The sequence below is a fragment of the Delphinus delphis genome, chromosome 2 (assembly GCF_949987515.2).
Source record: "Delphinus delphis chromosome 2, mDelDel1.2, whole genome shotgun sequence".
Lineage (NCBI taxonomy): Eukaryota > Metazoa > Chordata > Mammalia > Artiodactyla > Delphinidae > Delphinus > Delphinus delphis.
The window spans coordinates 11,336,169-11,362,138 of record NC_082684.1 but is presented as its reverse complement, the minus strand read 5'-3'; the positions used below and the strand labels follow the sequence as shown (position 1 = coordinate 11,362,138).

General features: G+C 39.8%; 1 protein-coding gene across 3 annotated transcripts in view; it reads left to right on the top strand.

The window, feature by feature from the left end:
* UNC79 (unc-79 homolog, NALCN channel complex subunit) overlaps positions 1-24,612 on the top strand; it is a 201,779-nt gene extending 177,167 nt beyond the window's left edge. For all 3 annotated transcript variants that reach the window (XM_060003340.1, XM_060003338.1, XM_060003341.1), the window contains 7 exons: positions 5,054-5,143; positions 7,257-7,432; positions 8,401-8,587; positions 10,253-10,450; positions 12,503-12,580; positions 21,771-21,812; positions 23,466-24,612. In XM_060003340.1, coding sequence (XP_059859323.1) covers positions 5,054-5,143; positions 7,257-7,432; positions 8,401-8,587; positions 10,253-10,450; positions 12,503-12,580; positions 21,771-21,812; positions 23,466-23,666 — 972 coding nt within the window. In that variant the 3' untranslated portion in view covers positions 23,667-24,612. The remainder of the gene's footprint in view (positions 1-5,053; positions 5,144-7,256; positions 7,433-8,400; positions 8,588-10,252; positions 10,451-12,502; positions 12,581-21,770; positions 21,813-23,465) is intronic.
* The last annotated feature ends 1,358 nt before the right edge of the window (positions 24,613-25,970 follow it).

Here is a 25,970-nt window from a genome sequence, read left to right as displayed (position 1 = left end):
TTAGAGATATAAATTATTAATGGAAAAAATTTATTTAAATTTTCAGTAGAGAAAAAAATATTTTTTAGTTTATTTGTTTACGTATTTATGTATTTATTTTTGGCTGCATTGGGTCTTCATTGCTGCACCTGGGCTTTCTCTAGTTGCGGCGAGCGGGGGCTACTCTTCATTGCGGTGCACGGGCTTCTCATTGCAGTGGCTTCTCTTGTTGCGGAGAACGGGCCCTAGGCGCGCGGGCTTCAGTAGTTGTGGCACGTGGGTTCAGTAGTTGTGGCTCGCGGGCTCTAGAGCGCAGGCTCAGTAGTTGTGGCACGTGGGCTCAGTAGTTGTGGTGCACGGGCTTAGTTGCTCCGCGGCATGTGGGATCCTCCCAGATCAGGGCTCGAACCCGTGTCCCCTGCATTGGCAGGAGGATTCTTAACCACTGCACCACCAGGGAAGTCTGAGAAAAATTTTAATAAGGAAAAAAGATCACTTATAATCCTTCTGCCCTAAAATAAGAACCCTATTGTTTTAGAAATTTTTTACATGTTTTAATCTATTCAGTATCCTAATTTGCTTATTCCCATATTGTTGGAAATCTATATGCTTTCTAGTTTCTTTGCTTGTATAGCATAGCATAGTATATAGCATATACACAAAGATCCTCTTCATGTTTATTTTGAATGATATCCTTGGGATAAATTCCTTAGTCAGTGGGCAGGAGCGTCTTCACAATACGTATTCCCATGTTGCTTTCCAAGAAGGTTTTATTCATTTACATTTATAAGTATACCAGTTTTATCCACAGCACACTAAACATTACTTCATTTTTTTTTTTGATGTGGAGAAATATTATGAGAGAGGAAGAATAACAGTCATTCAACCCAGAGATAATTTTACTGCTAACATATTAATGTATTTTCTTTCTTCTTTTTCTATGTATATTTTTAAATATAGTCAAACCGTAATATAGATGCAGCTTTGGCTTCAAATGTCATAAGCATTTTCCCCAAAGTGACATTACCTCATGTGACTGCACCATATAATAGTGGTTAACAATAGGGGTTTTGATTCACACCTGAGTGTGAGGCCTGACATTGACTAGCTGTGTGATCGGGAAGGTTATTTAACCCATGATGCTTTGATTTGTATTATCTGTAGAATGGGATATAATAGGGCCTAAGGTCTAGGTTGAGGATTGAATGAGATAATGCATGTAAAGCACATTAGCATGGTGTTAAATACGTAGTAAGTGCTGAGTAAACATTAACTATTAAAAATAATATTAATGGAGATAGGGGCACAGGACAGGTGATGTTTAAGGGTACAGACTTACAATGAGCAGTAAAAAAGTCCTAGAGATGTAATGCACAGGTCAGTGAATATAGACAACAATATTGTATTATAATAATCAAACTTGCTAAGAGACTAAAACTTAATTATTCCTACCAAAAAGAAAGGATAATTACATAATGTGATATAGGTACTAATTATCGTTACGATGGTGGTTATATCACAATATATAAATGCATCAAATTAACATGTTATACACCTTAAATTTACATCGTTATATGTCAAACATATGTCCATAAAAAAATAAAATACAACTAAAAGTAAAAAAAATACTATTAACAAACACTACTTATTGTTGGATAGTTTCATTATTTTCAGTATTCTGCAATTGTAACTAATGTGTGATAAACATCTTTGTGCTTAAATCTTTGTTCATATTTTAGACTATTTCTTTATAATAGATTTCTAGGAGTAGATTAATAGATTCTGGGTATTTTTTTTAAGTTTCTTGACAATAGTTGGGGTAATACAAGATGCTATGAGATAAAATTCCAGTTCTTAGCAACTTAGCTCCAAAAAAGTTTATTGTTTGCTCAAGTGAAGTTTGAGCGGGTGTCCTGATTAACAAAGGGAGGAGGACTTCCACATGAGCACTTGGGGATCAGTTTTCTTCTGTCATGTGCAGTCCTCTGCAATCAGCTGGTGGTTGGGGAAGGAGAAGGGAATATGGTACATGGAACGTTTTCATGGGCCAGGTCTAAAAGTGGTGCACATTTCTCCTACTTACGTTCCATTGGCTAGAACTCAGTCACTCCGCCACACCCGACTGCAAAGGAGGATGGGAAATGTGGTCTAGTGCATCCTAGGGAAGAAGAAAAATGGTTCTGTGAGTAGCTAGCCAGTCTCTGCCCAGCACTCACTGGTTTCCTTATTTAATTCTCTAAAACTCAATATTTGCTACCTATGCGATAGCTAAAAAATAATATCCCTAATATATAAAGGTTTATTGAAATCAACAAAAGACAAATATTCCAAAACAACAAAATAGCAACAGTTATAGCTCTACATATAGAACCCTTTCCAATGACCAATAAGCCATTCAAAATAAGCCTTTTACCCTCACTAGTAATCAGTGAACTGTAAATTAATATAAAATATAAAAATTTAAAATCAGTTAGCAAATCAGCAGGTTTTTCTTAACAAAGAAACTTACTGATGATGAAGTGAAACAAGCATTCTTTTTTTTTTTTTTTTTTTTTTGCGGTACGCGGGCCTCTCACTGTTGTGGCCACTCCCGTTGCGGAGCAACAGGCTCCGGACACGCAGGCTCAGCGGCCATGGCTTATGGGCCCAGCAGCTCTGCAGCATGTGGGATCCTCCCGGACCGGGGCACGAACCCGCATCCCCTGCATCAGCAGGCGGACTCTCAACCACTGCGCCGCCAGGGAAGCCCGAAACAAAAATTCTTATAAGCTACTGGTGATAGTCAGTTTTGCTGAAAAAGAGTTGCCAATCTACTTCTAGGAATATGTTTGAGAAAGTAATTAAATATAGAATTATCTACAAGCACATAAAGAATTATCTACAAGTATATTTATTAAAGTAGGATTTAAAATAGCAAAAATATGGAAACAAAATTAATGTGCAACATTAGGGTATTATTTAAATAAAATAAAATACATCTATAAGATAGACTATTATGTGGACCAAATCAAATTTTCAAAGAATATTTAATTATTGGAAAATGCTTATGATGAATCTAATTAAAAAGCAGGTTAGAAAAAAACTATCTCAATCTTATAAAAAATTATATATGTGTGTATGTTATATGCATTAAAAAATATTTGGAAATATTAACAGTGGCTGTCTCAGAGGTGGAGAGCAGGAATTAGGATTATGGTGATTTTTCTTTTTCTTTTATTAATTTATATTTTCCAAGGTTTCTGCATTGAACACGTGTTATCTTTATAATGTAAGAAATGTAACTTTAAAATCAGATACAAGTTTTGAGAAAGAATTGGATGTGGTTCACTTCAGTTCATGTTTTTGAGATTAGAGTATGTTTTCAACTCCTTTATCATCAGTTTTCCCACTGAAATAAACATAAGTCTTTTGAAACAAGTTGAGCTAGACTCTTTATGTTTTTTGGTCTTTTAAAATAACACACTAAGGTTATACTTATGTTTTGCAAAGTAAAAGAAAAAAGGGGGGCAATTGGAAATTATATGCTTTGTTTTATAAGTGTAGATGGCTCACTGAAGTTATCCTGACTAGACAGTGTATTTTAAGCCTTTTATTAGATCTAGTTACTGTCTCTAGAGCAAAAGTAACTGGTAATAGTAAATTCTTTCCTCTCATTTTTTGAAATTCAAGAGTAAAAGACAAATATTGAATAATGCTCCAAGTAATTATTTTCTGTGACATTTGCCTAGTTGAAATGGTATAAAATATTGCCTATGAAAGAAACAAATCCCTTTCAAGAAATTCAGGAGCAGAGTATATGCTCTTATTTGCATGACATGTGAAAGGTCAGAGAAAATGGAATAAACTGGGGGGGAAATCCTTTCTTGCACTAAGGGACTAATATTCCCAAAGCAGGAGCACAATAACCTTTTATAATTCCTTCACTTGATTTAAATTAAAAGAAGAAAACCTTAAAACATATGAAATGCTTGGAAAACACTCTTGACAGAACTGCCAATGACCTTATTTTACTGTTTGTTATCCTGTCAGAGGAACCGACAGGCGTAACATTCTAGAAGAGATAGAAGGTGATATAGTTCAGTGCTGTGCAGATTTACATGAATATGGGAAAATGAGAGCCACTGGGTGAGCTAGTTAAGTATATAATGTTCCAGATTTTCCTAAAGAAAGCTAAGAAAGGCCTTAGCATAGTATTCAGATGGCTTCAAAGAGGGCCTGCTTTTGATCCACACTGTATCCAGTCTTATGTATGAGTTCTCTCATACAGCTTTGATGTAGCAGCCTGTCTGTGCATTTTCCTTTTCTTTGTTCATAATCCTAAATTCACTGCATTGCCCTGAGAGAGCAGGTTTATTCCATTTAATAACCTGAAACACAAGTATGCTTTTTTTTCCTTTAAAACTTATCAAGCACGCTGCTAGTATGTGGGGAAGATGACCCTTTTGTTTCTTTAATTTTCCCTAGCAAGAGTTCAACAATGATAAATTTATCTATTTAATAGTGTACCTACTATGTATAAGAAGTTGTAAGTGCTTGAATATAAGAATTTTTGACTCTTTCAACAAACATGATATTCGTTTATGTCCTTTTTTTTTTTTTGATAGAGAAAGACATCTAAGATTATGGTGGTAGAATTTGGTGGTACATATTTTTTGTGTGTCTAAGACTCCCTGGAGTGATAAAGTGTTACTGTTGTTTTGAGGTGATTCATGTCATGAAGACCAATACTAATGACTTTTACATAGGCTAAATCTTTATATACCAACCAGTTTAAAAACAAGCAAACAAAATCAGTTCAATGACCCAGTGGGAAAAAAAAGCCTGTAAACCCTGTCTTCCCTAGGCCATCCCATTTTTTGCTCTCCACCACAAACCTTTTTATTAATTTTTGTCCAAAGTTGGGGCAGACAATCACAGGCTATGGCTGAGAGTAACGAAGTGAGTCAGAAATCCAGAAAATGAAACAACTCATTAGTAAACAGTGTGAAACCAGAGCGAGACAATCACTTCCATCAGGGCAAAAGCGCAGGCCGCGACTCAGAGCGCGCGCCCCGCCGTGTCCTGTGTGTTTCAGTGCGGGACGGCGGCGATGGAGTGCGTGCGGCAGTACCTCAGCGACGTGCTGGACTTCATGGCAGACATGCACACGCTGACCAAACTGAAGGTAAGAGGGCCTGCGTCCCCTCATCCCTCAGGTTAGCGGGACTGGAGAGACAGTTTTAGGGAATCAAGCAGACTGGATGGAAATTTATCATTACCTGGAGAGGCCGTGGTGGCACTGTTGAATGAGCCCATGTCCTGGGATTCTGAAGAACCGAGTTCCACCTCTGTGAAGAGGGAGTGAAGAAAGGAAAGGATATTTCCATGGCGGCTCCAGTTCTGTGCATACCTTTACTTTTGCCATTTATTCAATTCTCACAATACCCCTATTGTAAAATATTCCCATTTTACCAATGTAGGCACTGAGGCCTAAGGTGGTGCAGTCATTTGCTCAAGATCACGCTACTGCTAAGTGGTGGAGTCAGGGGTGACCTAAGACTGTAGTGACCCCCAATCCATTCTCTTTTCACTGTGCCACCCATTTAACTACCCTGAGCCTCAGTTTCCTCATTAGCAAAGGAAGTCTAATAAACCCACCTAAATCAACCTACCTTTGCTGCCCGTTCCAAGGTTTGGTGTGAAACAATGCATGTGAAGACACTTTTGTAAACTTTAGTTTGTATGAAATGTGTACACCTTATGCAAATGTAAGTTGTTTATGGTTTTTATCTGCACTAAAGCTATCTCCTTCCAGAAAATAATTAAAGACAGAACAACATTTAATTTGCATATGGATAAAATCCCAGTGAGGTTGTTGAGGATATTGATTGCTTTGCAGGGTGGAATGAATTGCTGATGCAAGTCAACTTCCCTGCCGCGAGAAGACTAGGGAGCTAAAAGATTGATAGTCCGAGAGATTTGAGGAAGGCCCCAGACAAAGAGCGGAAGAGGAGCCAGACCTGGCCCGATGAGCAGCCAGACTGCAGTCCAGCACTAAATGTGGCTTTTTGATAAATAGGATCTAGTCGTCCCAGAAGTTCATCAGCTAAAGCTACCGTCCCTTCAGCGCCCAACTCAGTTTCCAGACTCTGCTCAGAAGATCCAAGTGTTTCTTGGGATAGGGATAGACTTGCAAATGCTCTGCAGAGAGTAGAATCAAAATTTAAATTGATGATTTCTCACAATATCCAAATCCAGTCATTTCTGAGTAAGCTCCCCTAGTGTTTGCTCACGCACGTGCTGAATCTGGTTGCCCACGCTGAAACCACTTTGCTGTCTGAAGAGGAAACAATATTACCTAAATAGTTTTATAGCCACTTCCAAAATACAGAGAAAAATAATAAGAAGGATCTATGATGACCAAAAGGTTAGGGACTGTAGACATAATCCAACCCTCTGATTTTACGTATTAGGAAACAGATCAGAAAGGTCAAGTGGCAAGTGGCTTAGCTAAGGCCATGTGACTGTTAGGACAGAACTGGGTCTAGAACCTAGGTCTCAACTCCCAGTTCACTGCTCTTTCCACTAAGCCACACTGAGCAACGAAATTTTTCTGAATTAATTCAACTGGTATGTATTGAGCACGAATAACATGCCTGACACTGTTCTAGGCATTTAAGGATGTGATGGTCCGCAAAAACAGACACAGTGGCTGCCCTCAGTTAGGGTCTGGCAGCGATGGCCAATTTTAATGAAAATTTCATACAAACTAAAGTGAAATTGTGACTTTCACAATTGCTATGAAAAAGAGGTAGACAGCAGCATGAGAGCTTCTAATAGGGTGATATGACCTACCAGGGAGGTTAGGAAGGTTCCTAAAGTAGATCAAGGAAGGTTTCCTGGAGGGGGTGACACTTGAGCTAAAATCTGAACAAAGAATAGGGTTAATTAGGCGAAGAGAGGCAGAAACAGTATTTCAGGGAGAGAGAACAACATAAGCAAAGGCCAGTGATGGAAGGGAACATGGAGAGCCAGTGTAGCTGGACCACAAGGATGAAGGGGTAAGATGCAGAAATCTGAAGTATCTAGATCATTCCAGGTTGTTTAGGCCATGCTAAGGAATTTTTTTTCCCCTTTATCTTAAGAACAATGGGAAGCCCCTGAAGCAGTTTAAATGGGTTGTATGCTTGGGAGTGGTGATAGCAGATGTGGAAATGACAACCTGATCTTCTTAAAGAGTGCCCTGGAACATCCCCATTTACTCTGCCAAAGTCACAAAATACTACTTGGTTTTGTAGAGCCACATGAAGACGTGTTCCCAGCCTCTGCATGAAGATACCTTTGGTGGCCATCTCAAAGTTGGGCTGGCTCAGATTGCAGCCATGGAAATCTCACGGGGCAACCACAGAGATAACAAAGCTGTGATTCGCTATCTGCCTTGGCTCTATCATCCCCCTTCTGCAATGCAACAAGGGTAAGACCCTTATTATTCGGGCCACGAGGCAGGAAACACCCCTGAGTTTCCCGGGGCTCAGTAAGAGCTACTGAATGCATTGAAGATCTATGAGAATAGAATATGGTTGGTTAGGGAGATGGGAATTGAGACCAATTTCCATACTTATTTGCTGACCTGGCAGCATTTTTGAACACGAGTACTTCATGACATGCTGGCAGTACAAGTTGCCCTCCTACAAAGACCTCAGTCATCCTGATGGATGATGAAAACTTGGAGCTTAGAACTATCACTTTAACTCTTAATTCCCATAGTTAAGTAAATTGATAGGTATTTATTTGTGCACTTACATAGCTTCTGCCTTCAAGGAGCTTAGATTATAGCTTGAACAGAATCTACATCAGAGATGAAATAGAGTTCAAGGAGGTGTGAGCCCCTGACCCTGCCCATAAGGGAGGCTGAGAAGAGAGAGGTGCCCGTGGGCTAGTTTACTTGGGACCTTGGAGCACGCTTGACCTGCCATCTTGCATGGGCAGCTTCCTGGCTAGAGGAAAGGTTTGGAGTGGGGTGTAAGGGGGGCAGAGGGAGAAAATTACTGGAGGACAGGAATGTGGGTGGCTGTGTATTTTATCTCCTCTTCTATTCCTTCCCTTCTGGTGGGGATATCCGAGAACTTTCTAATGAGAAGAAAGGAAAGAGTTTAGAAAGAGAAGCTAGTCAGAATGGCAGCCAGGTTTGCGGAAGAATGATGTTTAATCCTGTGTCGCCAAAGGCTGCTCTTTGCTCAAGAAGCTAAGATCCAGGATTAGAGTGCAAAACAAGAAAAACAGATTTATCATTTTGTTCTCACTTTGTTGCTTTGGTGTTTTACTTCATGTAACTGCCTACAAGACCACACTTTTAAACCCCTCCATCAATAAGCATTTGTTAAGCACACAAAGAAACTGAAAACACAAAAACATCTCTAACACTTCCTTCCTCCCTAATAGACCAAAAGAATTCATTGAGTGTGTCTCTCACATCCGGCTGCTGTCCTGGCTGCTTCTGGGTTCCCTCACTCATAATGCAGTGTGTCCAAATGCCTCCTTTCCCTGCCTGCCAATACCTCTGGATGCAGGTTCCCATATTGCAGATCATCTTATTGTTATCCTGATTGGATTTCCAGAGCAATCAAAGGTAAGTGATTTCTGCAAGATTAAAACCATATGCATCAAATTTGCTAATGGAAACCCTTATCAGCCAATTATGTTTCTTCTGAGAAGAAAATGCATCTTATCACTTGCCCTCCTGTGGATGCTAGGAAAGCAACTTTGTGCTAATGCCTTATTTAAAGTTGTTCAAATTCCCAGACTATCTTTTCTTCCCCCTAAATTGTTTTTCGGTTTACTTTTATGAAGATAAATTATGGAGGCAAGCAAGAGTTAGCTTCCTAGGCATTTCTGTCTCAAAATAATGAAGAGCAATACAAGGATAGAAATATAATAAAAATTCTGTGATCAGTTTTTAGAACCAAATATGAAGAGGAGGATAATTTACACTCTAATTTTTTATGCACTGCCTTTCAACTTAAATCTCTAGAGATACATGAAGATAAAAAATGAAAATAAGGCCAGTTGGGAGCTCACTAAAGTATATGTTGGAATCACTTACACAGAGGAACTTATAAATTGTAGAGACAGATGATGTGCTTAAGGGAATAAAGTCAATCCAGGGCAAGCATCAATCATGAACCTATACAAGCAAACTAGACACACTGGTACTAATCAGTTATGAGGAGACAAGGTCCCCTCACAGAGCTTAGGCAAATTCTAGGAGGTCACGGCGGGTTTGGGAACAGCTGGGATTTAGGCCAGGGCAAGCTGTCCTGCAATAGATTTATTCTGAAATCAAATAGAGCACCCATCCAAATGACCTGAATGGTGTTTGCAAAAGGAATTAGGCAGTCAGTTCCTACTATTTCAACCCAATCTGTGTTTGAGTCCTCATGATGGTACTTTGTAATTCTGTGACATTGAAAAAGTTACTTAACCTCTCTGAGCTCCAGGTTTTCATCTGTAAAATAGATGAAATGGTTTGAGAATTATGGAGGTGATCTATAAAAAGTCTTTACCACAGTGTCTGGGACATTATAGGTGCTTACTCAATCAGTACTCATTACTAGTTAGGAATACTATCTGTATTTACAACTAGTTAAGAATACTATCAGTACTTATACAAGTTAGGAATACTATCATACTTATACTAGTCAGGAATACTATCAGTACTCACTACTAGTTAGGAATACTATCAGTACTCACTACTAGTTAGGAATACTATCAGTACTCACTACTAGTTAGGAATACTATCTTTGCTGCTGCTGCTACTGCTGTCACTACTAATAGTAGTATAATTATTAAGTTCTGGGCAGTGCGTTCATGTATATCACCTCATTTACTCTTAACTACAACTCTTTGAGGAGGGTACTGTTATCTCCATGTTACAGATCAGCAGACACCCTAAAATGGTAGAATGATTGTTCTTCCTAATCTAGTGTAGGGATAGGAACGTCAGTTTCATTAAAGGGCAAGGGGGAGGGTAGATTTATTCTGCAAACTAAGGTGGCTTCTCCCTGAAAAGATGCTTGGTCTCTAAGCACACTCCCACTAACTGAGTGAAGAGCAGATTGTTTGGAGGTGATGAATCATGAGTTTGTAACTTGGAGACGACTCCTCCAGCCTTGGATCACTTGAATGACATGTACTTTGGCTGTGCTCCCTGGAAAGCCGAAGCCGTGCGGAGAGGGCTCCTTGGAGCACCACAGCCCACTAGCATGTAACGGTTCCCTGTTTTCTTCCTTTTCAGACCTCCGTGTTGCACATGTGTTCTCTTTTCCATGCATTTATCTTTGCTCAGCTCTGGACCGTATATTGTGAACAAAGTGCTGTAGCTACAAATGTTCAAAGTCAGAATGAATTCAGCTTCACAGCGATACTGACAGCACTAGAATTTTGGAGTAGGGTGACACCCAGCATCCTTCAGCTGATGGCCCATAACAAAGTGGTGAGTTCACAAATGAGTTTCCCCTCTTGGACAGAATCTCAAAAACCACTCTCAGTCCTCACATTACATGTTTTTTTAAAGACTTCAGTTGTAACAGTACATAAATGGATTGGTGAATTTTTATGTTATAACCTGGGTGTTCTACCTGCATAATAATTTTGATGAAAAACAATGCAAACAAATAAATTCAGTAAAAACCATTTTTGTTTTCTCTGCCTAGTGCCAAAGGAAATTTATGTGAAACTTCTACCTTTAAGAGTTGTCTTGTGCTATAAAGTCAGAGAGTGAGGAGGGAGATTTATATTATTTTTGGAGTCTAAGGCAATTTGAAAAAACCATAGCCAGTTAAGTCATCTCTTTGTGGTGGTTAAGAGCAGATTGGGGCTCCCCTGGTGGCGCAGAGTCCGCCTGCCGATGCAGGGGACGCGGGTTCGTGCCCCGGTCCGGGATGATCCCACATGCCGCGGAGCGGCTGGGCCCGTGAGCCATGGCCGCTGAGCCTGCGCGTCCGGAGCCTGTGCTCCGCAACGGGAGAGGCCACAACAGTGAGAGGCCCACGTACCAAAAAAAAAAAAAAGAGCGTATTGACTGTACGTGTTAATTCTACTTAGGGCCCAAAGCTGAAAAGAGTCTCACCATTTTGAGTTGCCCTCTGAGGACCTAAGCTCCTCAATCTTCAAATCCAGTTCCATTTTAATGTGGATGGCTCACCTTGTTGGAAAATAGCTGAGGTATGGATAGCATGATCCCACTTCATTGAACAAGCTTAGCTTAGTCCTATGGAGTCAAGATTGGAGGGTGTATGGAAGGAATTTACAAGGGAGTCCTTTGGTTTAGTTTGCTACTTTGGAGGAAGATTCTCAGCTGGGAAAGCAGCATCCAGTGTCTTGGTTATGGGGGCTTCATCAGTAGAGTTCTTATCTGTGAAGGGCAAAGGGCCTGGAAGAACGCCATAATGATGATTCCAATGTGCCCAGAAACCCAGTAATTCACTGTCCACCAATGCATTCTGCAATGGTTTTGACTGATTGAATATTCGTCTAAGAAACATTTTCTTTTTGTTGTAATTGGAAAGGGGATTATATTTTTCCTTTAGGGAAGCACTTTCTTTTCTTTAGAGAAGCAGATATTATAAGGCAGTTCTGTAGGGAGAGAGGTGTTTTAATTCAACTTAAGGGAAATTTATGTGAAAACTTTAGGGTACACCAACAGTTCTGACCACCGCATAGATAATTACATTTATTAGATCATAGAGTCTGGGACTGAAGAAGCACTTGGAGGTCAAGTATTCTATTCTGCTCTGTTACAGACGATGAAACTGGGACCTTAAATTTAAACTAGAGATTCAGAGCTTCCTTCTATTGTCCTCGTTTTTTGATACCATTAATACCTCTCCTCCAAATGTCTCTTAATATCCAAATGTTGGAAATGAATTTGTTACTGGTGAATCTTGCACAAATGGTGTTACAAATGAATTTGAATTAATTTTAAATTCTGAAAATTTTGTTAAACTACATAAGCCAGTCTGGTAAAATCCCCCCTGGAGTGTTTAAAATCTAGCCACAGGGATTTCTGATGAAGGATATCATTTCTATGGTATTTTTAAACTGTCGTAAATATGACTGCCTTGTTCCACGGAGAATAAAGCCTCAAACAGAGGTGGTGCAATAAATGAAACAGCCGCTCCAAGTGAAGAAACTGTGGAGAAAGGATCGATCAAGATGGAGAAAAGACCCAAGCCCAAGAGTTCTGCAGTTGGAAATGAAGGAAGCAGAAACCGTTTATCCTCTGGTGTGAATCGCAGTGTGGTGCAGATTAGCGAGATTGATACCTGAATTCACTGGCAGCCCCAAGTTAGATGAGGAAGGCATGGCATGAGGAAACCTCTGCAGCCTATAAAATTCAGTTTCTGGTTGAAGTTTTAGAGAGGAATAAATACCCCTGGTCCCCTCTGGTTGTTGTGCAGAATGTCCTCGTGGGCACAGGGCATGCGGCTGCAGACTGTTTCCGTATCACCTTGAGTGGAATTGATTTTCCTGTTTGTTGTTTCAGATGGTAGAAATGGTGTGTCTCCATGTGATTAGTTTAATGGAGGCACTGCAAGAATGCAATTCAACAATTTTTGTCAAGGTAGGAAAATCTTATGATTTCTATAGACCATTTCTTGCTTCTAAAAACAAATGTGGATTTATTTTGAATGTACCTTCTGAAGAGGAAAATAAAACTGATTTAATTTTCACATTCAAAGTTGGGGCTGGAGGAATCGGGCTCCTATAACAACTCTTGCTGGGTTCGGTATGTCACACCATGATTGCATGCAACATAAGTAATTAAAATATTACCAGAAGCATTGATCTGGAAATGACCCTAGAGTCATGTAAATTGTTTGGTGGAGCCTCGCCTTGCAAGATATCCAGACAACCAAGGAAAATACTCTGTCATTGTTTGACTTGGTAGCGGATACTTTTCTCTAAGATAAATTAATTTAGTTTCTAATATAACTATTCTAAATCACTGTACAGTGTGTGAAAGTAACTCAGGTATTTGTTATCTATCCAGGGACATCAGAAACATGCTAGTGTGATAAAAAGATAAAAGAACAAAGGAGAACCTGGTTGCTCACTCACTTTCTCTTTTTATTTCCATTCTTTTTCCTTTCCTTCCTATCATTCCACCTCTCTGTTTCACTGATTCTTTGTCCTTCCTCTTCTTGTACCACTTCCTTCTTTGCCTTCCATGTCTATATCCCACTATCCCAGCCACCATCACCACCCACCTCCCCCCCGCCAACCCACAGAGTGCATCAGTTTAGAACCTTATAACTTCCTATTTCACTCCTTGGTTGACTCCCTTCAATAAAGGACATTTGTAAAGTTAACTCACACAGTGCTGAAGAAAAGCAGCACGATTTTAGGGAAAACTTGACTGTTACCAGAAAACTGCAAGGTTGTTGGTTAAAAAGGGATAGATATAGCTTATCTAGCTTGACAGTCAATAGCAAAAGTCAACACTATGGGAGAAACTACATGACTGACACTTGGGTGATCATACCTGATTTTGTTTTTTACAGCTTTATTGAAGTATAATTTATACACAGTAAACTTTACATATGTAAAATGTACAATTTGATATCTTCACATCACACATATTATACCCGTGAAGCCATCCATCACCACAGTCAAGATAATGAATATTGTCCTCCCCAGCTAAAGTTTTCTCATACACATTGGTTAGTCTCTGTGCCACCACTTCCTGTACCCCATTTCCTCATCGCCAGGCACCTGCTGATCTGCTTTCTGTCATAATAGCTTAGTTTGCATTTTCTAGAATTTCATATAAATAGATTCATACAGTAGTTATGCTTTTCTCTGCCTTCCTTCACTCAGAATAATTATATTACCATTAATCCATGTTACATGTATCAGTAGATTATTTTATTTCTGAGTAGTATCTATTATATGGATATAACACATTTTGTTTATCCATTCATCAATTAATGGACATCTGAGCTGTTTCCAAAAGTTTGAGGCTATTACAAATAAAGCTGTTATGAATATACATACACAAGTCTTTGTGTAGCTATAGGCTTTCAGGTGTGTTGGATAAATACCAAGGAGTGGAATTGCTAGGCTGTATGATATGTGTATAACTTTTAAAGAAATTGGCAAACTGTTTTCCAAAGTGATTGTACCCTGTTACATTCACACCAGCAGTATGCATTCCAGTGCCTACACATCTTCGTCAATACTTAATGTAGTTAATCTCTAGTTTTAGTCATTCTAAGAACTGTGTACTGCAAAATTGCATTTTCCTGTTGACAAATGATGCTCAACATCTTTTCATGTGCTTATTTGCTATCCATATATCTGCATGGTAAAATGTCTATTAAAATTATTTGCCCATTTTAAAAATCAAGTTGGTTTTTTTCTTATTATTGAACTTTCAGATACAAGTCCTTTATCAGATATGTCATTTGCAAAGATTTTTTTTCTGTGTTTGTCTTCTCATTGTCTTCACAGTGACTTGTGAAGAGCAGAAAGTCTTAATTTTGATGAAATACCATTTATCAAATTTTTCTTTTATGAATCATGCTTTTGATGTTGTATTTAAGAAAATCTTTGCCTAATCCAAGATCACAAAGAGTTTTCTTTGTGTTTTCTTCTAGATATTATATATGTTTTCTTCTAGGTGTTAGTTTATATCTATGATCCATTTTGAGTTAACTTTTGTGGATGTGTGTGGTATGGATTGAGGTACTTTTTATGTGTGTGGATATCCAATTATTCTAGGATTGTTTGTGAAAAATTCTATCCATTGAATTGCCTTTGCACTTTTGTCAAAAATCAATTGACCATTCATGTATGGTTCTATTAATGGATACTCAATTCATTTCTACTGATCTGTTTGTCTACCTTTGTACCACACTGTCTAGGTTACTATAGCTTTCTAATATGCCTTGAAATCATGTAGTGTTACTCCTCTAAATTTCTACACCTATTTCAAAGTTGTTTTGGCTATTTTAGGTCCGTTGCATTCTAGATACATTTTAAAATCAACTTGTCAATTACTACGAAAAGCCTGCTGGGAATGTGGGTTGCACTGATGTATACATCACTTTAAGGAGAATTGAGATGTTAACAATATTGAGTGTTCCAATCTTTGAACAGAGTATACCACTCTATTTATTTATGTCTTTGTTAATTTTTTTCAGCAATATTTATAGTTTTCCATATACAGGACTAGAATATTTTATCAAATTTATCCCTAAGTGTATAGTAATTTTATAGTATTATAAATAGTATGGTTTTTTACATTTAAATTTTTGGTATTTTATTGTTAGTATTTAGAAATATAACTGATTTATGCCTTTATACCCTGCAATCTGTTAAACTCATTTATTAGTTCTAGTAGCTTTCTTGTAGCTTTCATCAGATTTTCTCTGTAGACAATTATGTCATGTGCAAGTAGAAGCAGTTTTCTTTCTTTCTTTTGAATTTTTATACTTTTAATTTCTTTTTCTTGTCTCATTGCTCTGGCTAGATCCTCTAATACAAGTTGAATAGAAGTCATGAGGGTTGGAAACATTGTCTTGTTCCTGATCTTAGGAAGAAAGCATTCATTAAATATAAATGTTAGCTGTTAGTTTTTCATAGATACCCTTTGTCAGATTGAGTAAGGGTCTCTTCTATTCCTAGTCTGCTAAGAATTTTTGTCAGGAATAGATGTAGGATTTGTCAGGTGCTTTTTCTACATTTATTGAGATGGTCATTTGATTTTTCTTTTTTGACTATTAACAGTGAGATTCATGGATTGATTTTTGAATGTTAAACCAACCTTATATTCCTGGGACAAACCACTTGGTCTTGACGTACTATTCTTTTATGTATTGCTGAATTCTATTTGCTAACACTTTAAAATAATTTTTTTGCATCAGTGTTTATGAGGGATATTGGACTGTAATTTTCTTTTCTTGTAATAACTATTTTTGGTTTCGGTATCAGGGTAATGATGGCCTTATAGAGTAAGTCAGGAAGTATTCCTTTCTTTTCCATTTTCTGGAAAAGTTTATGTATGTTTGGTATTTTTTTTCTCCTTAAATATTTGGTCAAATTCACCAGTGGAACTGCTTGGGCTTGGAATTTTCTTTGCAGGAGGGTGTTACACTACAGATTCAATTTCTTTAATAGATACAGGGCTATTTAAGTTATCTGCTTATTCTTGAGTGATCTTTGACAGTGTGTCTTTCAAAGAATTTGTCCATTTCATCAAAATAGTTGATGTTATTGGCATGAAGTTACTCATAATATTCCCTTATTATACTTTTAATATTTGTAGGAACAGTAGTTATGCTACCTCTTTCATTCCTGATAATGGTGATTTGTGATCTCACTTTTATTTTTCTGATCAATCTGGTTAAAGGTTTATCAATTTTAGTGAGCTTTTGATTTAAAACAATGACAACAATAACCAGCTTTTGGTTGGTTTTCATAGATTTTTTCTGTAGTTTTTGTTTCATTAATTTCTGTTCTTTATCAGTTTCTTTCTTCTGTTGACTTCCAATTTAATTTGCTCTTCTTTTTCTTGTTTCTTAAGGTGGAAGTGGAATTCACTGATTTGAGATTTTTTTCTTTTATAACATAAGTGATTAAGATTTCCATCTAAGCACTGGTTTAGCAGCATCCTACAATTTGGTAGTTCTGTTCTCGTTTACGTTCAGTTCAGAATACTTTCTATCTTCCCTTTTGCTTTCCTTTTTGACCCATTGCTTATTTAGAGGCAATAATTTAGTTTCCAAATATTTGAGGCTTTTCTAGAGATTTTCTGTTATGGATTTTTAATCCAATCCCGTTATGATCAGAGAAAATATCAATACTTTGTATAATTTGACTCATTTTAAATTTATTGAGTCTTGTTTAGGATATTGTCTATCTTGGTAAATGCTGTGTGTACTAGAAAAGAATATGTCTTCTGCTGTTGTTGAATATAGTTTCCTATGTCAGTTGATTCAAGCTTGTTGATAGTATTGTTCAATTTTTTCATGTCCTTCCTTCTTTTTCTATCCACTTAGTCTATCAGTTATTGAAAAGGGGTATTGAAATATCTCCCTAATTTATCTTTTCAGGTATACCAGTTTTTGTTTCACATATTATGAAGCTATTATTAGGTGTATAAATGTTTAGGATTGTTATATCTTCTTAATGAATTGAAATTATGAAATGGTTCTCTTTATCCTCGATAATATTCTTTGGTAATAATAAAGGCAGTCTAGCTTTCTTTTGACTAGTATTAGTATGGTATATCTTTTTCTAGCCTTTTAACCTATTTGTGTCTTTTTATTTAAAGTATATTTCTTATAGGCAGCATGTAGTTGGGTATTGGGCTTTTTTAAAAATCCAATCTGACAATCCCTTTTAATTGGGATTTTTAAACCATTTTCATTTAATGTGTTTTGTGATATCATTTGGCTTAAATACCTTGCTATTTGTTTTCTTTATTTCCCATCTGTTCTTTGTCCTTTATTCCCTCTTTTTCTACCTTCTTTTTGACTAATTGAGTTTTTAATGATTAAATTTTGGATACAATTTCCACTTTTTGGTCTAGATTCTTAAGGTGGAAGCTGAGGTCATTAATTTGAGAACGTTTTTCTATTCAGCTGTCAGTGTTTGGTTTTCTGAATTTCCTCCTAAGTACTGCTTTGGCTGTATTCCTCTGAATTTTGATATATTCTCATTTCCATTCAGTTCAAAATACTTTCTAATTTCCCTTTTGACTTCTTCTTTGACCCGTGGGTTATTTAAATGTGTTTTTCAGTTATCTTATTAGCTATATGTCTTAGCTGTTGTTGTTTTAGTGGTTGACTTAAGAGTTTATAGTCAACATTTTTAACTTAACACAATCTGCCTTCAAGTAATAATGTACCACTGCATGTATAGTATGAGAATGTACAACAGTATACTTCCATTTCCAGACTTTGTGCTATGATTGTCATCCATTTTACTCCTACATATGTTATAAACCAAACCATAATTTTTTTTAAACAATTATCTCTCAAAGCAATTTAAATTTTGTTTTATATTTTCTGTTTTTGCCATATTTACATTTTTCAGTTTTCTTCATTCCTTTCTGTAGAATTAAACTTCCATCTTCCTTCTGCCCAAAGGACTTTCTTTACAACTTCTCGTGTAGGTCTACTGAAGCTTAATTCCTTCAGCTTTCGTATGTCTGAGAAAGTCTTTACTTTGCCCTCATATTTGAAAGCTATTTTCAGTGGTTATTGAATTCTAGGTTCAAAGTTTTTTTTTCCCCCTAGTATTTTGAAGATGCTATTCATCCACTGTCTTTTTGCTTCCATTGTTTCTGAGAAGAAATCTTTGTCATTCTTATTTTTTTTCTCCTGTATATGATATGTCTTTTTTCTCAGGCTGCTCTGAAGATTTTTTTCTTTACCATTGTTGCTAAGCAATTTGATGATGATATGCCTTGGTGTAGTTTTCTTCATATTTCTTGTTCTTGATTTTGTTGACTTTCTTGGATCTGTGAATTTATAGTTTTCATTATATCTGGAAAAGTATCAGCTATTGTTTCTTTAAGATTTTCTTGCATACCTCTATTTAACATACTCAGTATTTCCTCTACCTTCTTGACCATATTGAATATAGTTGTAATAACTGTTTTAATGTCCTTGTTTACCAGTTCTGTTCTCTGTGTCATTTCGGGGTCTTTTCTAGTTACTTGAGTTTTCTTCTCATTATGAATCACATTTTCCTGCTTCTTAGCATGGCTGGTAATTTTTTATTGGATTCTTGACATTTTGAATTTGACTTTTTTGGGTGCTAGATATTTTTTTATTCCTACAAGCATTCTTGAGCTGTACTCTATGCCATAGTTAAATTACTTAGAAACAGTTTTATGCCTTTGAAACTTGGTGTTAAGCTTTGTTAGGTAGGATTGGAGCAGCAGTTTGTCTAGGGCTACTATTTCTTCACTGGTAAGGTAATATCCTGAGTACTCTACTTGGTGTTCTATGATTTGCAAGATTTTTCCACTATAACTAGTGGAAACACAAACTATTGCTATGTGATTACCAGGGATTTTTCCCTCTAATCTTTTTAGGTTATTTTTTCTTCAGCCTTGGATAATTTTCTCACATGTGTATACTGGTCAGTATTGAGCTGAAGACTCAAGGGGAACCCTTTACAGATCTTCAGAGAGTTAGCGCTCTCTCTCTCTCTCTCTCTCTCTCTCTACAGCTCTCTCCTTTCCACTACTCTGCCTTACAAACTCTAGCTCCCTTGGCCTCCCTGGACTCCCAGCTCCATCTCCTCACCTCAGGAAGACCACCAGACTCTACCTGGATTCCTTCTCCCTGTGCTACTGCCTGAAAACACTGTCTAGGCAGTGAGCTAGGATAACTGTAGGGGTCACCTTGTTTGTTTCCTCTCCCTCAGTGATCACTGTCCTGCATTGCTGATGCTTAATGTCTGAAAATCATTGTTTCATTACCCTTCATCTGGAATTTTAGTTTTGTTTTAGGCAGGATTGTAAATCTGGTCTCTGTTACTCCATCTTGGGTGAAAGAGAAAGTTTCATGACTAATTTTATTTTGAGGGCTGGAAAAAGCATGGAGTGAAATGAATATAGTCCAACTGAGCAGGAAGTCTTCAATTTATCCCATAACATAAACCAAGATAAGAGGAAAAGTATCCCTTTGATTTTGATGAAAAACATATTTTTTTAAGTGTCCTTCAGTTTTCTGGATATTGTTTTTGGAGAAGAAAAAAAAACAACCAATTTTATTATAACATTACAGTGCCCAGAATAAATTACATCTAATTCTTACTGACAGCTTTGTAGGAGCCACTAGCAAAAGGGTACTGAAATGAACCGTTATTCAAAACAGTCAAATTAGCATTCCTGAAATGGGATGACTGCTGGATTGTATAATGCTGTCCTTCACAATGAACTTTAACCTGATGCCTTCAGTCAGGTTGGTAAATCACAAACCTGAAGGCCCCTTGCAGGTCTATTTAGAATCTTATGGTCTTGTGTTACATCAGTGGGGAAATAACAAAAGCACTTCTAAAATCAGCCTCAGTATTCCCCTTGTTTGCCTCATAAAGGCCCTTAGCCCGTGGGGCAACCCTGGGAAAGGTGTCCACCCAGGGGCAGAGTACTCAGTGTTCCCTGGTCTCAACCCACCTCCCCGTCCCTCAGGATTCTTAACAAGAGGTCAGTTCAGGTATTTCCCAAACATCAAGGCCAAACATCAAGAGGCCTCACTCTGCTTTTCTAAACTTGCTTTTCATGATCCTGTGCTAAGAACCTCACCCTTCAGCATCACGTGAACCTCCACTGCTTCCTCACCTCTCTGCACACTCCCACCTCTGGGCTTTGCTCCCTTGAGTGCCCTTGTATTAGTTTGCTAGGCTGCTGAACACTGCAAATTGGGTGACTGACTGAAGTAACAGAAATGTATTGTCTCATGGTTCTGGAGGCAAGAAGTTATGAGATCAAGGTGATGGCAGAATTGATTCCTTCTGAGGCTGTGAGGGAGCATCTGTCCCAGCCTCTCCCCTGGCTCCTGGGGGTTTGCTGGCCATCTTTGGCGTTCCTTGGCTTGTTGATCTCTGCTTCACCTTCACGTGCTGCTCTCCCTGTGTACCTATCTGTGTCCAAATTTCCCCCTTTCTATAAGAACACCAGTCATATTGGATTAGGGGTCCCCACTACTCCAGAGTGACCTCATCCTAACTCACTACATCTTCAATGACCCCATTTCCAAATAAGGTCCCTTCTGAGGCTGTGTGGGCAAGGACTACAACGGCTATATGAGAGGACACAATGCAACCCATATCAACTCTATTGGAGTTGGGTCAGAAGGAGCGTGGACTGAAATGATATGATGCATTTGAGCATATTAAAGATCTGAACAGTCCTGAAAGAAACTAACATTTCCAAACTTATTAGCTCATAGCCCCCCTTCCCCATTTAAATCCCACCCAACTGGAGTTCTGTGGAACACACTTTGGGAAATGTATTCTGTCCCTGACTTCCGGATTTATGAGGCCATGAACACAAGTCAACACTTGTGTTCGGAAGGGCTGAAGTGTGGCAAGAGACCAAAGCGGACAGAGGAGAGCCACTGCTGGGGGAGCTCGGGCGGGGCACCTGTGACCTCCTAGGAAGGGTCTCAGGGCAAATCAGAGGCAGCGGAGGGGCAGGGCTCCCCAGATGCCCAAGATTTGAGAGCCTTGCTCCCGGCTGGAGCAGGGACCCGCTGCTCGCCTGCCCGTGCACCCACACTGCTGAAACCCCGGCCGGCACTCACTCGTGCTGTGTCTCGTCTTCCAGATCACAGCCAGGCAACTTCAGGGCTTGTCTTTGTCCATCACTTAAGCATTTTAACCGCTTCCCAGTGATCTTTTCTTAACGACCACAGGCAGAGAGCTTCGCCATGCTACTTGGAGACTCAGTTCTAAAGATCCCGTGGAGGAAATTCTATTTCAAGAAAGAGAGGATTTAATTAAATAAATACACATTTAATTTCCCATGCTTGGTAGCTTTCAAGAGACAATCAGTCATTTACGGTGTGTGTTTCAGGCACTCATGGGGCGCTTATTAACCTCCAAATGCCACCAGCTCAGCAGGGTTTGGCCTCAGAGAGACGTTTGTCTGATAGCGGGGAACTCTGCATCGGAGGCCCACATCCTTTTGTGATGTTAAAGGGATTCCGTGTGCCTTGCTTTGCCAGGCAGTAAGCGGAGCTTATGTGGGAGAATGGAGAACAGTAATAATGGGCCTTCTGTGTTTCTCCATACAGCTGATACCTATGTGGTTGCCAATGATTCAGTCAAATATCAAGGTAAGTCACCCCCGGGTGGACTGGAAGCTCAGTTCCCTCCAGAGAAGCTCATAACATTCACAGGGCTCTACAATGCGCCACTCATTACCTGTTCCTGGTCTCTGGGGGCTGATAATGCAGGAGACCTTGCGGGACAGGTAGGGGGCCTGTGGGCCGAGGTGACAGCAGGAGCCGCTGTCCTACTCATCGTTGATTGAAGGGGGAGGGGGAGGATCCCAGAGTCTGGGCGAGGCTCTGCTACTGACTAGAACACAGGCTGAAAAGCTACTCTACCTTCAGAGGATACCCATGGGATCTGGTCCCAGACATGTCCGGTGCTATTTCCTGGCCACTAGGACTGACGTTTTGTGATGGGAAGAATTCTATTAAGAGAGGATAGCATTCAGTGAACGACAGAATTGAACTAGAAGGGACCTGCCCACTCCCCCCCCTCATTCTATATAAGAGGAAACGTAGGATCGGAAGGAAGAGTAACTTGGACAGGGTCCCACAGCCAGGGACGGGGAGACAGAACGTAGTTCTCACTGCCAGGCCCCGCCTTGAGTGACGCATGGTCACTGCAGGGCCAGACGTACTCCATGGCTGTAAATCTAGTTACTGGGGCTTAACATTAAGATGGCAAAGCTCACCACCCTCTCCATCCCAAACTGGGTCCCGTCTAAGGCACTGGGAGTATCAGGTAGGAGGGGGAGAAGATGGAAGCCTTGTTGCTGGATTTCCTCCCAGAGTTGGGGAGGGATGTTTGTGGAAGGAAGGGAGGTGACTTCAAGGGATACCAAGAGAGATATACAGCTGTCAGCAGTGCCCACAGGCTTTGAGTACTGGTTCACGGCCTAACTGCTATTTGTGGCCACCGGTAGGGCCAATGGCTTTGCTGAAAACCTCATTGCACCACTAGCTTCTGTTGTGAAAACTGCTTGGACTTTCACCCCGAGGCATTCCAAACTGCCCTCCCCCTGCTTGGCGGTCATCTGTGGCAATTTGACATTGCCCAGAGTGCTAAGTGGAGGCCAACAGAACTTCATGGAAAGCTAAGAAGAATAAGAAAAGCTTACAACCTAGCTCCTTCGTGTGTGCATGAACGTGTGCATGAACGTGAGAACAGAGAGACTATAATCATGATGAAAATGTCCTGAGCCCTTCCTATGTGCCGGCTTCTGTTCTGACCCCTCTGTTAAATCACTTATCCTTACAATAACCCCGTCAGGTGAGTGTTACTATCCCCACTTTGCCCATGAGACAATCCAAACACAGACCGAAAAACCTTGTTCCCCAAGGTGTTTACAGAGGACCGAGGATCTGAACCCAGGGAGCCTGGCAGCATAGCCCGCGACACCAGGCCCACATAGCAAACAGCTCTCGGGGGACAAGTCTAAGTGTCAGCCCCTGCACTGGTGTTGCAAAGAATGAGTCGAGATGGGAGGGGCATTATTTGGATGGATTTGGGCCAGGTGGGCTCTAAGAACATGGCACCGGCCCACGCCCTCTGCCCTGAGCCCTCCCCAAATTTGGGAGTTGGCCTTCTTCAGGCCAGACAGCTCCCGTGCCACGTGTAAGTCCCGCCTGCAGAAGAAGTCCAGGCCGGCACTCCCTGGGTTGACGGGGAACCCGAGCAGGAAAGAAACTAAACTACCGTCTTGCCCTTTCTTACAGCACTTATCTGCGGGACTCCAGCTTCGCCTCCAGGCCATTCAGAACAACGTGAACCACCACAGCCTCAGGACGCTGCCGGGTTCCACCCAGAGCAGTGCCAGCCTGGCGGCCCTGCGCAAGTGGCTGCAGTGCACCCAGTTCAAAATGGCGCAGGTGGAGATCCAGTCCTCAGAAGCAGCCTCTCAATTTTATCCTCTATGAGCGGACTCCTCGGCTCTCAGTGTCAACACTCTGGTTTAGCAATAATGGGTTTCAAAACAAAACAATTCGATCCAAGCAGGTTGGGGAACATATTGGTACTGTACATTCTCTTTCTAGTTTAGTAAAAGACGTGCAAAGGCCGGAGAGGGCCAAAATGAAGCTTTCTTGCTACACATTTCTGATGACTCCTTGGGCTATCCGATTAAGTGTTTCCTTACATTATTTTTTAAAAACCAAATCATTTTTCTTTAACTAACTTCTATTTTTTTTAAGAAAAAAAAAATAGACTGGTGGGTACTCACAGAAAAGTTGTATAAGTCCCCCTGTTGCTATTTTTGATGATAGAGAATAAATAGGGTTTTTGAAACCTTTGTAGTGTTTTTTCTTAAAATCCACTCTTGGCAATGCAATAAAAAAAACCCGTCACCATAAGCCAGTGACACTTGACTGAAGCTTTTTGTCATTATCCTGGGAAAAGTGGCAGCTTGCAAGGACCATTACAAAGTGCACTTAGAAATTAGGTGGTTAAACTGTGCCAACTGTTTTCTTTGTTTTATAATATCATTTTCCAGGACTGTCCAGTAAGTTTTATTATTTTTAAAACTAGTTTTTCAACTCATTAGTCCTAGGCTGTACTTTCTTGTAAGCTTTATGACAACCACTTTAGTTTTGTGAATAATAAATTTTATTCTTTTGTTAATACTTGTATACAATTCAATTTAAAACTGTAGATTGCATACTGGACCAGACGATTCCCCACGCTGGCACAGAACACTGCACCTGGAGCTATGTTTCATAAAACGGAATTTTAATAGTGTAAGAGCACCAAGATTTATCAGCACTTATATTTAACATTTGACTGTGCATTCACAAATGATATTTCTCTTCTCTATCCCTGTAATGCACTGACTAAAAGAAGACTTAATATACATTTAAGCTGTATATTGACATGCTATTAAATGCATTTTTTATTATCTTTGTGAGCCTGGGGTTTTTTAAAATCAGTTTATAGAGCTAGAGTTTAGTTCCTGACAACCATTTCTTCTAAACTTTTAAAACTTCTAACTTCCATTAAGACTAAGTACAATTTTAAGAGGAAAAGGCTTTCTTTAAGGTCATTTGGTGAGAGAAATACACAGTTTATTTGAAGTACATTCTCTAGGGACTCATGAGGGCATGAGACTTTTTTTTTTTTTTTATGTTGGTTTTAAAGAAGCTTCTCTCTTCTTCTGGGAAGTCCGATATCTTAATGCTTCTCAGGGGAAAACAAGTCCTCAAATGTTAAGCATTTCACATGAGTTCTAGAAAGACAGGGTGGCAGATCTCCATTCTTTTTTTTTTTTTTTTGTGGTACACGGGCCTCTCACTGTTGTGGCCTCTCCCGTTGCGGAGCACAGGCTCCAGACGCGCAGGCTCAGCAGCCATGGCTCACGGGCCCAGCCACTCCACAGCATGTGGGATCCTCTCGGACCGGGGCACGAACCCGCGTCCCCTGCATCGGCAGGCGGGCTCTCAACCACTGCGCCACCAGGGAAGCCCGCAGATCTCCATTCTTATGAAAACTTGTGGGGAACAAATAGGTCCTTATAGTAAGACTATAGAAATGATTCTTCTTCATATTTTGCGAATGAACTCTTTGGAAAGGCCTTCCCCTGTTCAGAATTCTCCTCCGTCCCAGTCGTGCTTGGTTACGCTTCTGTGCACATTTGGTCTTGTATGATAAAAAGTTGCGCATGTACTTATCTCGCTTGTAAACTGTGACGGCTTTGAGGATATGTCCTGTCTCTGTATCCCCAGGGTTTGGCTCATAGTACATGTTTAATTAGTGTCTATTGAATGGAACGGATTTGATTAAGCAGCAGGTCTTTCTTGAGCTACCCAGTGGGCTCAGCAAGGGCTAAATTGTGACTTTCTCTTTTTTATGCAGGGATTCCTAGAGGGGGTTACAGACACAGGCTGGAGCAGGAGGCCCTGGCTGCTCTCCCTGGAGGTTTAACTGACTTCCCCATCTGGGCTCAGCTGTAGGCCCAGCTCTTTAGTGGTCCTGAGCCCACCCTGCCACAGGTGGCCAGGATCTTGGTGGCCCTATTCTACCAGTAGACAAGGTCCAGAGTCATCCACAGCTTCTTCTCCATCTTCTTTGCCCAGTTCCTTGAATGAACTTCTGCCTCAATTTCCCTTTGTATTTGCATCCCCCCAAGGGCTGGAGATGACCCTTTAGCTCAGCCCTCTTGACTGGGTCGCCTCTAATGCTTCCTGCTATCTGGACCTGTTTCCTTTACCCCAGTCACAACCTGGGTCCTT